General features: G+C 33.1%; 3 protein-coding genes across 5 annotated transcripts; 1 reads left to right on the forward strand and 2 right to left on the reverse strand.

The window, feature by feature from the left end:
- Positions 1-715: 715 nt before the first annotated feature.
- On the reverse strand, positions 716-3,370 carry LOC127138218 (COBRA-like protein 10). The gene is made up of 2 exons (XM_051064609.1): positions 2,599-3,370; positions 716-2,127 (listed from the first exon to the last, which is right to left on the reverse strand). The coding sequence occupies exons 1-2, from the start codon at positions 3,152-3,154 to the stop codon at positions 716-718; spliced, it is 1,968 nt and encodes a 655-aa protein (XP_050920566.1). The 5' UTR covers positions 3,155-3,370.
- A 282-nt stretch (positions 3,371-3,652) lies between these two features.
- Positions 3,653-11,002, reverse strand: LOC127076834 (cysteine-rich receptor-like protein kinase 10). 3 transcript variants are annotated; one of them, XM_051018626.1, is made up of 8 exons: positions 10,729-11,002; positions 5,743-6,444; positions 5,567-5,668; positions 5,024-5,443; positions 4,650-4,881; positions 4,481-4,575; positions 4,311-4,366; positions 3,653-4,228 (listed from the first exon to the last, which is right to left on the reverse strand). In XM_051018626.1, the coding sequence occupies exons 2-8, from the start codon at positions 6,272-6,274 to the stop codon at positions 3,926-3,928; spliced, it is 1,740 nt and encodes a 579-aa protein (XP_050874583.1). In that variant the 5' UTR covers positions 6,275-6,444; positions 10,729-11,002; the 3' UTR covers positions 3,653-3,925. The 3 variants fall into 3 exon arrangements, with proteins under 3 accessions (XP_050874583.1, XP_050874582.1, XP_050874581.1); XM_051018625.1 differs by lacking the exon at positions 10,729-11,002 and having other exon boundaries at positions 5,024-5,234; positions 5,316-5,443; positions 5,743-7,987; XM_051018624.1 differs by lacking the exon at positions 10,729-11,002 and having other exon boundaries at positions 5,743-7,987.
- LOC127076832 (cysteine-rich receptor-like protein kinase 15) lies at positions 7,822-10,804 on the forward strand. The gene is made up of 7 exons (XM_051018623.1): positions 7,822-8,693; positions 8,831-8,947; positions 9,030-9,220; positions 9,303-9,513; positions 9,626-9,863; positions 9,952-10,102; positions 10,192-10,804. Exons 1-7 carry the CDS (start codon positions 7,892-7,894, stop codon positions 10,495-10,497), a joined length of 2,016 nt encoding a protein of 671 aa, XP_050874580.1. The 5' UTR covers positions 7,822-7,891; the 3' UTR covers positions 10,498-10,804.
- Positions 11,003-12,872: the final 1,870 nt, after the last annotated feature.

Raw genomic sequence — 12,872 nt, forward strand, 5'->3', positions numbered from 1 at the left:
ATATAAGATAAAGGGGAAATAATTAAGCAAAGCTAAATATATATAAAAAAAAAGTCTAAGTAAATAGTCGTTTTTTTTTCAAATAAGCAATGAAATATTTCAATAAAAAAATCAAATACAAAGGATACTCGAAATCCTTATAAAAAAAATCAGACTAACCAATCAATTTAAAACAAAACAAGGGAGAGAAATATCAACCATAAAAGTTATAAAAAAATTAAATTTGAAATAATAAATAATTGTTAACAATGACATCCTAGCCCTAATACAACATTTGAATCATTGTAAAAGCTAAAACTAAGATTAAAACATTTAATGATGTGTATGAAGAGCTAAGGGGATCAAAAAATTCATAAAAAGTTAAATAGAGAGACCAAAATACTAAATTTTTAAAGGAGACTAAAATTATAAATATTAAAATAGGATGATTAAAATTATATTTAAGCTTTTTTTTTAATTATGACGTGACTCGAATAAAGTAAGATAATTATCATAATTTAATAGTTTAGAAGTAAGTTAATGAATATAGCAATATGCCATAACTCATTATCTATCGGTTGAAAATAATTAACAACAATTTTGATTGTTATTAACTATATATTTTTGGTCTAAATATAAAAAGAGCCCAACATAAGATAAAGGGGAAAATAATTAAGCAAAGCTAGATATATAAAAAAAGTCTAAATAAATTTTTGTTCACAATGGCATCCTAACCCTAATACAATATTTGAATCATTGTAAAAGCTAAAACTAAGATTAACACTTGTTGTACTAAATATACATTATGTTGATTTCCACTTCTCATAGGAAATTGAGTTGGAAGAGAACACTCTTCTCCATTGAAAAGCACCTTTGTAGGAAAGCCATCACCTTTAGCTATTTGCATAGTTGGCATAAACTTTTTTGTAAAAGAAATAACAGATTGTTGTTTTCCAGGAACCTTTGGATTTGTTTCATTATCTATACCTATCAAATAGTTTGATCCTTCTATTCCTTGCATGAAAATAGTATTGTTGATTTTCCTAAGCAATGTTCCATTAAAAGAATAAACTTTCTCAAAACCATCAGAAACAGTTTTCTTGAACTGCAAGGCAGTGAACCAATTCTTAAAAAAATAGGGCTTCCAATTAAACAAAGTGATTCTTGCACTCCAACCACCTTTATGATCAGAAGCTACATGCCAATTTATGCTAACTCCACAATTATCACCACATGGTAACTTTCTAGGTACATGAAAATGCTTTAACTTAGCCCAAGCAACCGTCTTCTTCGTTCGATTTTCAAAAGGAACAAGAAGTGCTTCTGAAGGTAAAAGCATTGATTTTGCATTAGGGTTACAACGGCCGTTATCTTCGTCTTCATCGCAACCACATGCGCACGTGTTGCATGGAACAATAGATTCATTATAGAAAGCAGAAAAGGAAACACAACATCCAGTTGTTCTTTGTTTAGGTTTTGTTATATTGCAAACTATTTGCCAACTTGCAATAGCATAGGTTATAGCATCCAATCCTCTAGTCTCCGGAAATATTGTCGGTTGGACTTTCAACGGCGGTCCACATTCATAAGCCGGGTTAAGAACACCCGTTATTTTCCATTTTGCTGGTGGAAAAAGAGAAGTTTTATCCAAATCCGGTGGAGATTTAAAAACTTGCATTTGAAAAATGGATTTGGATTGTGATGGATCCATGATTATAGGTAAAAGCGTACCGTTTCGACAACAAAACGGAATTTTACCAAGTTCTGTATCATTAGATTTTTCTGGTGGCATATCACTGATCACAGGATGTTTTTGACAGTTCATAACTTTAGAGAAATCCATGTCTTTGTAATATTGTCCTGGAGGACCAAAGATGCAACCTGTATACTCGATCTCGCGCGTGAATGCGCCTTTCATTTGTTGTATGAACTCACCTCTTGTCCATTCCCATGTTAGGTTCCAACGATCTAAACGTCCTAAAGGACTATGATTCTCCATTGTTACTTGAACAAGATAGTTGTTGTCATATGCTTGAACAACATCATAGGATATTGTTAGGTCACCTTTTTGACGTGGTATGAATTTTGTCTTTATAAGTTTTTTTTTGGATTTTGGATCTCTGTTACAACATGCCTGCATGATTCTCTCTATGAAATAGAGAATTACATGTTTCTCTAGTTAGTAAGAAGTAATGGAACTAGAATACTACAAAGCACGAACATCGAAAATATCACATCGACACTAACACGTTTTAATAATTTTAAAAAATAATAAATTAAACAAAATCACATATGTCGGTGTCGATTTCGAACACAGACACCGACTCAGACACACCTTTAATCAGATGTGTCGGTGCCACATATATAACCAGAAAATCAAGAAAATTGTGATCATTATTTCAAATGTCTCTCGATTAGTATTCACATTGCAACTATTGTAATAGGTGTTACCATCATCGCAATATCGCGACCGCAAAGAGAGAGTATATTCATATATTTAAAATAAAGTGATCAAAATCATTAACAAAACAACATAGATAGACAAAAATGATGAGCGAAATAAAATAAAATAGAGTGATCAAAACTGCATCTAATGTTTGGACGAAGAAGGTGACTTACTACGCGTAGTTGGTCGAGGGCACTTATATCCATCATTGTCCAACTTGATGGTTTTAGGCAATGGAACTCCAGGTGGTTTAACTCCAAACTGTGTACCAGATATTTTAATCAATGCTTGAATTTGGTTCATATCATTAGCTGTATTAATAGAAGTTTCCAAATCTGCTAAATTACTTCCAACTAAGGTTGTCCCATTTCCGACATCCGCGGGAAATTCTCCCGCTTCAAACGGGATACCTCCGTCGGCGGAGATAAGGATCTCATCATGTTGAAATCCTATAAACAACTTCCATGATTTAACAACATCTTTCCCCGTGTTGAGAACCTTCGCGGTCGCATTAAAGGCCCATGATTGCGCCGTGACGTTCTTAACACGGGGAAATTCCTTCCTTCGGTCCATTAGTTGGTAGGAAATAAAAACTCCATTACATGTTTCTGCGGCCGGAGGAAGAGCCGTCGCCATCGCTTCTTGACCTTCACATACATAGACACAAGATGAAATTATCAACAATGTTATTAATGATGATAACAATTTACATATCCATATGTTTGACATGTTTTTATTTATTTATTGTGTTGTCAATCTTTCATTCATTTGCATGATGGAATTGTTGTAATTAGTTAAAGAGGTTGGAGTGACACTCTAGGTGAAATTAATTAACACTAATGTGGAAACATTATGATGTTAATGTTGAGAGAAATTTAAGAGAGATTGAAATGATAAAAATAGAAAAATGGTGACAAGAGTTAGAGAGTATAAGGTTATGGAAGTTGAGGGAGTGAGGAGAGTTAGAATCGAAATATTAGCAAAGAACAAGTCACATGGGAGATTTGACCTTTTGTGATGGATTTAGGAGAAGGAAACTATTAATAGTAATTTTAAATCTCTATTTTTTTTTTCATTAAGTTAAAAAATAATATATATATTTTCATTTTGTTCTCACATGTGGCAAAGTAAAACTCTCGTCTCATCTATCTATGATCAGATTAAGAGGATTTAGTTCCAACTCCTCTCTACATGACAATGAATTCTAGAACTTTTTGCTCCTATGACTTCAAAAATGAACTTCTCCAAGTTATCATATATAGTTCGCACAACATTTACCATCGTGCTGGCGTGCACTAACTCAATACGCAACGATAATAACAAACTAACTTTCTACACTAACTGGTAAAACAGAAATAACAACTAACTGAATGTGTATACTCTAATACCCTATTCAAAGTGGAGTATGTATGTTAGTAATTCGCAGCTTGCGAGTTATGAACGTTACATTGGTGCTTCTTAATCCACACAACACGGTACGAAAGACTACATTGATTTACATTACACGGGCAAGATATCAGAAATAGTTAACAGATTGACTGAGTATTCTTCCAAATCTAGAACATTTGGATCAATGACATTGAGTCTCCCTACCGAGAAAGGAGGTTTTTCAGGTTGGCAAAGCATTACTGATTCATTCATCAACATCAAAACAACAGAAGACATGGTTGGTCTATCATATGCATCTTCTTGAACACATAGCAATCCAATATTCATGTATGTCAGAAACTGGTCTTCGGGACATGATAACAACAACGGATCCCTTAATTCCAATCCCTTTCCATTATTCCATAGATGCCATGCCTGCAAAATCATTAACTAATGATGTTAAGTAATAATCATTGGTCACTCACTCATGTAGTGAATTCAGATTATGGACACTTACATAAGCTAGTAGACTAGAAGTGCTTTTGGAGTAACAGAAACCAGCGTTACGTTTACCTGTTATTAGATTGTAAACTTAGTTACATTAGTTAGTTGTTTTTGATGTAATCGACATTTTCAGGTTTTCTATACTTTTATTTTATCTATGGTTTCTATCAAAAATAATAATACCTGTAATGATCTCAAGCAATAGTACTCCAAAGCCGAAAACATCGGATTTTATGGAATATAGACCCTCCATTGCATATTCTGGAGCCATATATCCACTGCAATATAGAATTGTTAAGCATGCAAACATATGGAAAGGAAAAAATGTTGATGCAAGGAACTAAGTGCTTACTATGTGCCAACTATTGTGGTAGTGTTAGCTTCGCCTTCACTTCCTGCAAATATCCTTGCCATGCCAAAGTCTGAAATCTTTGGATTCATGTCACAGTCCAACAATATGTTACTTGCTTTTAGATCTCTATGTATTATTTGAAGTCTAGAATCTTCATGAAGATAGAGAACGCCTCTTGCTATTCCATTTATTATATCAACTCGTTTGGTCCAATCAAGATGTGCACTTTCCTCTGGATCAATAGAAATGTAAGAAACATTAGGGTCTAGCGCAGTTGGTTGATGCGCAACGTATGTGAGTGTTGTAAACACATGAGTACCGAATTTGATAAATATAATCCTAAAAAACGGTGAAAATTGGAATATACTACGTACCAAAAAGGACGACATCAAGGCTACCATTGGGCAAATATTCATAAACAAGAAGCTTCTCTTCTCCATCGACACAAAATCCTAGAAGCTTTACAAGATTTTTGTGTTGAAGTTTCAATATCAACATAACCTCATTAATGAATTCTTCTGAACCCTGCTCAGAACAAGTTGAGAGCCTCTTGATTGCCACTTCCATGCCATCACTAAGTATACCCTGCAAATAAAGAAACAAAACTTCCATACGATGATAATCGTTCATACAAAAAATGTGAATAAACTTGAATTCTATATATACCTTGTAAACAGGACCAAATCCACCTTGCCCGAGCTTATTTGAATCGGAGAAGTTTTTGGTAGCCACGCAAAGAGAACCAATATCAATAAAAGGGAAATTATTAGATATATTACCTTGTCCGTTCTTTCCTAATTACAAGAAACAAATGAATTAGAACTGTTACAAAACACAGGATAAAAAAGATGAAGATTCATCTCAAAGAAAAAATAAGCTTGAGGGTTTGATAAAAGATGATAAATCAAACAACTTACTTTGCCAATTTCTGATAAAGCATAAGTAGAAAATGATAATTATTATCACCAAGACTACCCCAACTGCAATAGCAGTAATCATCCATATTTTGCTTGATTTATCTGCATAGAAAATCAATCAAAACAGGTTTTGACAGAATGTTAAAGAACAGTGTTGAAACTTAAGAAATGCTTACTTTTCCCTCCTTGGTTAGTTGAAGAACTTGTGGATTCTATTTCACCGAGATAAAATGGATAAAACTCATATCTTAAATAACAGCTACGACTCCAAACTCTTGCACCAATGGAGGCATAACAACAACTTGGTATATCTCCAATAGCACTTTGCAGACACTTACTGCAATCATTGGCTGATAAATCTCTTGTACACTGCACTAAAGCATATACTGTCTTATCTTCAAAAGCTACTTTTCCAGTAGCATACATGTTCGTGGAAACATTAAAAGACGCTATCTCAGTAAGATTATTCAATATTTTATTCACAACAGACTCATATTTCTCAGGTTCCGAAATGTTCTGTACATTATCTTTCCCAATGTTCCCGGTAATGTTCAAGGAGCCTATGAAATTTTTATTTGAATAACGTAATTGACAGAATTCTTCATATACAACTGCTTCATCTGATTGAGGACAGAGTTTTACAATGTCTTCTATTGCGTTTGCTACACATTTGTGGCAAGTTTCGTTTGAAACGAAGTCAAGGCACATGTAGAGACCATAAACTCTATCTAGGCCAATTCCTGAAGAAGTATTACCAAATTTGGAGATTGAAGCTGAAACATTAGAGGGTAAAGAGAGAAGGAGGTTGCTTAGATTGTTCTCAAACGAACTTCGATTTGTATAGATGTTCCGTGTGGAACACGTTTCATATGGGGGATCTGCAAAGGCGACAAATGAAAGAAAATAGAGAGTACAGAAAACAAGGATGAATTGAATTGATTTGGAAAGAGTAAGATGATGATGATGAATCATGTTATTTTTTCTGCTTCTGATTCTAAACTAAGTTGGTAGTTCTCTTTCAATATTTTTTCTTATGTCTTCCCTCTGCTGAGTAAAACATGTTAAATTACCAGGAAATAGCTAAGCTTGTTTTTGATTCAAACTTGAGAGCCAAGTGGCTATAATTAATTTCCAGGAAAATGTTTCTGTTTGTACTTATTTTGAATATTATACGAAGCAAGAATAAGAAATTATGCTAAAGGATTTTGAAATGTCGATTAAACTGTATCCAAAGTCTGAAAGTTGAAAAACTGAAAGATTCTATCTCTTGGCAAATAGAATTTGATCATTGAATTGAATTCAGGTCGTGCAAGTTTTTAGCAGGGTCTAACCATTATTTTAAATTGCAGGAAAATTTTAATTTTTGGCAAGAAAATTTAAACAAACATGACGTAAATCGTCTGCTGCAGTTACGATGAGTCGCACACGTGATTGAAGATCACACTGCAATTGCAGATGCAGACCACAATTTGAAACCATGGATCTAACAAAATCAAAACTTTCTTTTGGAACACTTGATTGACTTTTCGTTATTTATCTGCCTTTTCCGAGACGTATCCTACGGATGTCATACAAGTATCGGACACCGATACGTGTTAGACACAGCAACACGTCTACTTCTAGAGGCGTCGGTGCTTCATAGTCCATCATAGACCCTAATGGTTAAACTTATGCTTTATTCAACACAAATTAGTATTAAATGTCCAAAAATCCATTATTATTAATCACATTTATATGATATAAACATCAAATAGATCACAATATCAACCGGTCTTTATAAAACAAAAAACTACTATTAATTGTAGTCCAACAAATATTAGAAAAAGTTCTAACATAATAATCAAATCAAACCAAATTAGCTTAGATCAGTTCTTAATAAATTAGTATATTTTATTCATACAATGAAAGTCGCTCATGACTAGTACACAGCTTACTTCATAATGTGACTATAAGGTTAATAATAATTTAGAAAAATTCATATTTTTTTAGATATCTATCATATTGATGATACTTAATACTACCTTAACCTTAGTATAATATGATGTTATTAAAATACTAATCAAGACTCTGTCAAAGTGGTATTTATGCTATAATATATTATTGCTATCATAATCAAGCAACCGTTTGATTGTAACTCAACTATTTAAAAGGTTGAATTGAAATGTAAGTCATATATTGACTTTTATATTTTATTATGACCAGAAATGTGGTTCCGCGGATTATTTGATCAAGAATCAGTAAAACAATTAATATTTAGTATACCATGTTCATCATAAACTATAACCTTGATGTTTTGTCTGTTGGTGGAAAAGTGAAATTGTGATCATGGACAAAGATAAAATTTCTTCAGCTATGATTATGTTAATCATTTTAGTGTTAAAATCTCTCAACTTTGTTTCTGGTACAGACAATCCTATAGATACATATTGTCCTGATAATTTTCCATTTTACACTTCCAACACTTCATTCCACAAGAATCTCGAGCTTCTCATGAAAACTCTATCTTCCAACATAGTAGCTTCAAACACAAGTTTCTTCAACAACACATCAACAGGAGAAGGACTAGAAAAAGTTTATGGACAAGCACTATGCAGAGGGGACATAACAAATTCCACAGTTTGTAATGAATGCATTGAGAAAGCAAGTAAGGATTTAATGAATAGGTGTAAGAGTGAGGATGCAATGATATGGTATGAACTTTGTCAAGTTCGGTATTCGTTTCAGATGTTCTTTACAAACGCGGTTTACACTGGAAAATATCCAAAGCAGAATGATCTAGAGAAGCGCGTTTCAGATCCTACTAGTTTTCAACAGGTTTTGAATTATTTAATGAACAATATCTCAAATGAGGCTGCTTTTAGCCCTTCTAAGAACATGTTTGCAACAGCAGAAATCGAATTTTCCGTCAAGAAAAGAATTTATGGACTTGCCGAATGTACGAAGGACATTTCTGAAACTGAATGCAGAAGTTGTTTGAGTTCTGCAATTACAGAACTCAACCAATGCTGCTCATACAGGGAAGGAGGGATTATTGTTAGTCGCAATTGCAACGTTAGATTCGATCAGTTTGAATTTTTTAATGCTTCTTCATTATCAGCATCCCTTCTGATTTTCCCAACTTCCAAAGGTAATTAATTAAAGGCTTTCGAATCTGACAATATATCAAGAAATTATTCATACTTTTTTAAAGTAATTCAATGCTATTTGAAAACCATAAAGGTTAGAGTCTATTGATATTTGATACAAGCTTTTTCAATTTTAAAGAAGGAAAATGGAAGCCATGGATGTTTATCTTGACTATAAGTGGCTCAGTTTTAACATTAACAGCTTTTATCGGGCTGTGCACTACTTGCCTCAGGAAGAAAAAGGACAGAGAAAGAGGTGAAGTACTTCTATTTAGAGCCTTAGTTCTCTTCTATTTTGTTCCTATATAATTGTGTTTTTGAATAATAAAATAAAACAGACGAAGAAAAAAGCGATAGGACGCTATTACAAGAGTTGTCTAGCAGTAAGAATGTAGTAATCACACAAGAAGGTCAATTGGTTAGTTCTGATGAAAAGATGTTTATGACTTTAGCAACCATTAAGGCGGCTACCGGTGAATTTTCGGATAAAAATAGGTTGGGACAAGGAGGGTTTGGTGTGGTCTACAAGGTAAAATTCTTTGTAACCTGGGTGAGGCCTAAGTTAAGATTACTGTCATGATGTAATGTTTGATTTTGGAATTTGATTGCAGGGTGTTCTACCGGATGGTAACGAAATAGCGGTTAAGAGATTGTCGAAAAAGTCTTGGCAAGGTATAGAAGAATTAAAAAATGAGGTCATTCTAATAGCTAAACTTCAACACAAGAATTTGGTGAGATTGTTGGGATGTGTCTTAGAAGGAGAAGAAAAGATGCTCATATATGAACTCATGTCAAATAGAAGCCTTGATCGATTTATATTCGGTTTGTTTTTTGTTGCTGCTGCTTACTTTTCATATACAAATAAAATTCCAAATGTGATATTGATTGTGTTTGATTTTGCAAAAGTGATTGATTTTGTTCTTTACCATCCTAGATCCAAACAAACGTCCAAAACTTGATTGGAACACATGCTATGGCATCATCGGCGGCATAGCAAGAGGACTACTTTATCTACACGAGGAATCTCGGCTTAAAATCATTCATCGCGACCTAAAGCCAAACAATGTGTTGTTAGACCATGAGTTAATAGTAAAAATATCAGATTTTGGTATGGCGAGAATGTTTTCTGAGAATCAGAATACAGCAAACACAAAAAGAGTTGTGGGAACACAGTAAGCTAACTTAAATTCACTCATCTTATAATTTATTTTTCGTCATTGCCTTAGTATTTTATGTTCTAGACGCTGATATACAAAATAGTGGATATATGGCACCAGAGTATGCAATGGAGGGATTATTCTCAGTGAAATCTGATGTCTTCAGCTTTGGCGTAATTATGCTGGAAATCATCAGTGGAAAAAGAAATAGCGGATTTTACATAACCGGACTTGCCCCGACTCTCCTGGGATATGTAATTTCATTAATTGAAGACTTGATTTATTAGTAGTATAGTACAGCTTCACTTTTTATATATAATCATATTTGTCTAAACTACGACAGGCTTGGAGGATGTGGAATGAAGGAAAGGGATTAGAAATTGTCGATTCTATATTATCGGAGTCATGTATTGATTCTGAAACGGAAGTTCTTAGGTGCATTCATATTGGGCTCTTGTGTGTGCAGGAAGATCCGCAACACAGGCCCACAATGTCAAATGTTGCGGTTCTCCTAGGAAGTGAATCAATGGTTCTTCCCCAACCAAGACAACCGGCATTTTCTTTAGGTAAGATGATTCGCGTAGATCCTTCTACATCAACAAATCGTTCGGCTAACGAGAGTATATGGTCTAGTATTTCACCACGATGATTTCAAACCAAAAAAAAGTATGATTCCCAACGCATCGGAACAAAGAGCAAGCAACTTTATCATCAAGAACAAAGTTCATACACCGTTTTCTCAAGCAGACATGTTGAAAACATTCAAGCAAGACAATGAAAGCTTTAACAACACACACAAAAATAAACAAACATCAAGAACATTTATCAAACAGTTTACATGCAATATCTAAAAGTCAAAAAAATAAGTGAGAATGGTCACCTCAAATGAAGTCCTAACTAGATTCTTGCTTGTTGTTCTTCCCTTACTCAAGTGATCAACCTTTAAATCATTTGGTTATCTTATGGCAATATCTACTTTGACATAACCAAAAGTTCAATAATTAGATGAAGCTTAATATTGTATAACAAAATTTACATTTGTAATAATGTGATTGTTGCAACAAAATGATAAGTTCTTAAAGTATAAAACTAAAACTGTTACAATTATAATAATTATTTAAAAAATGAAATAAAAATTTAACAATAAAGAATTAGAATTTAGTAATATATAGGAAATTAATTGTGAACACTTCATTGAATACAACGCTTACTTATTATAGTACTTGTTCTTCCCATGAATTAATATTTTAAGACTTTTTTTTGTTTGTATTTACCCTTAAAATTTTCATATCAAATTGTTGATGACTAGAGACATCTTTTTCTAAATATAAATCAACATACTATAAAAAATTTGGAAATTATTTTGTATATTTGCTTAAATGGTGATGATGATTGATAATGAGATATTGATAACCTTAAATATAAATGATTTTTCTAATTCCAATAACATAATTAGAAAATCTAGTAGTTTTCAAAGTAGTATATTACGGAAAACAGCAAGATCTAGGTAGTCAACAGCAAGTTCAACAGCTACCTCTTCAGTCACATTCTGAGGACTCCAGAAGATATCCCTGATGGGCAAGTGAAGTATACATGCGACATCATCTAAAGTAATGTTCATTTCACTAAACGGCATGTGAAATGAAAATGTCTCTAGATGCCATCTTTCGACAAATGCAGAGACAAGATTTGTGTCTATCTTGTTCAAACCGGTTCTCTGCAGGGAAGATAAACCGGATCTAGATACCCAACTCTCCATCTGTGGTGGAAGAGCCAATGGAATCCTAGAAGTCAACTTCAGTCCATGTCCAGCAATCTTCAACTCTTTCTTTGGAATTCCTAAAAAAAAGTTAAAGCACATATTAAAAAACAAAATATGTTATATTCAACTATTATTCATTTTTAAATATAGCCCGTTTACTTACCTCACCGAACCATAAATGTTGAGCAACATGATGCTCATACTTCACCAAAAGAGACTTATTGTACGGCCCTCCTGGATATCCAGCCGGCTCCGCTGCAGATGAAGATTCACCCCGGTCTAACGTGCGGACTGGAATCCTACCATCTGCGCCTCGTCTTCGAATCACTGCAAAAAAAAATTGTTTAAAAAAATAATTAAAATTTAAAAAGAAAAAAAAGCCTTCCGAAGAAAGTGTTCCAGTATACAACATTCCAAACCGGAAGACTTTCTAAAAGACTTCCGGTTCAGTGCCCCTAAAATGGAACAAACCGGAACTCTTTAGAGAAGTGTTCCGGTATACATTTAATGAACCGAAAGACTTACTCTGAGTGTTCCGGTTTACAATGCAAAAAAGTCAAATATTTCTCTTCTCCGGAACTCTTCAACGAAAATGGTAAAAAAAAATTGAAATGGAAAATATAGTCTATTTATATGAAGGTATTTTGATCAAAAAAATTTAAATGTAGGGGTATGGGACTAACTGTAGGGGTATAAGGTAAAATTTTCCTAATTTTTAATTTGAACGAGTGGTTTGACAACCCAAATTTTTTATAACAACTCAAGAACTCATGTGTTAGCTAATTAGAAATTTTTCTATTGAATCACAACTTAAAAGCATTAATATCAATTAATACGTAGTTAATGTCATTTAAAACCTATATCATAATAGGTAGTTAAAACGTAATAAAAGGCGTGATACAAATTTTATAATATAATTTATATAATTTACAACTTTAATTATTAATGTCAAGATTTTCATGCATTTATAATAAAGAGAATTTTTGTTGTGGTTACTTTGGTTCATCCATCCTAACTTTACTATAAAATGTTTTATCAAAATATTTACAAACTTTATTTTAGAAGATGATTTTATTTCAATCTATTATTTTTAAACCTCCACAATTCACGTGTGAAGTTAAAAGTGAAACGAAGTTTTAGAAGAATCCCTAAATCTTATAGACGATGAAGGTGAAAACAATATGTGATTCTTCCTAGAACCTTTATATATTATTTGATCAGTTACCACACGATCAATAATAGAAGATATAGCGAACCTGACT

The sequence above is a fragment of the Lathyrus oleraceus genome, chromosome 4, assembly GCF_024323335.1.
Source record: "Lathyrus oleraceus cultivar Zhongwan6 chromosome 4, CAAS_Psat_ZW6_1.0, whole genome shotgun sequence".
In the NCBI taxonomy this organism is placed as follows: domain Eukaryota; kingdom Viridiplantae; phylum Streptophyta; class Magnoliopsida; order Fabales; family Fabaceae; genus Lathyrus; species Lathyrus oleraceus.

Excerpts from the sequence above, each read along its gene's own strand:
- LOC127076834 (XM_051018624.1), bottom strand. The coding sequence starts at position 6,538 with ATGATTCATCATCATCATCTTACTCTTTCCAAATCAATTCAATTCATC. Across the intron at positions 5,669-5,742 it reads AACTAACCAAGGAGGGAAAA|ATAAATCAAGCAAAATATGG; the intron begins GTAAGCATTTCT and ends TTTTCTATGCAG. Across the intron at positions 4,367-4,480 it reads ATTGCTTGAGATCATTACAG|GTAAACGTAACGCTGGTTTC; the intron begins GTATTATTATTT and ends ATCTAATAACAG.
- LOC127076832 (XM_051018623.1), top strand. The coding sequence starts at position 7,892 with ATGGACAAAGATAAAATTTCTTCAGCTATGATTATGTTAATCATTTTA. Across the intron at positions 8,948-9,029 it reads GAAAAAGGACAGAGAAAGAG|ACGAAGAAAAAAGCGATAGG; the intron begins GTGAAGTACTTC and ends AAAATAAAACAG. Across the intron at positions 10,103-10,191 it reads CCCCGACTCTCCTGGGATAT|GCTTGGAGGATGTGGAATGA; the intron begins GTAATTTCATTA and ends AAACTACGACAG.
- LOC127138218 (XM_051064609.1), bottom strand. The coding sequence starts at position 3,154 with ATGTCAAACATATGGATATGTAAATTGTTATCATCATTAATAACATTG. Across the intron at positions 2,128-2,598 it reads CCCTCGACCAACTACGCGTA|AGAGAATCATGCAGGCATGT; the intron begins GTAAGTCACCTT and ends TCTATTTCATAG.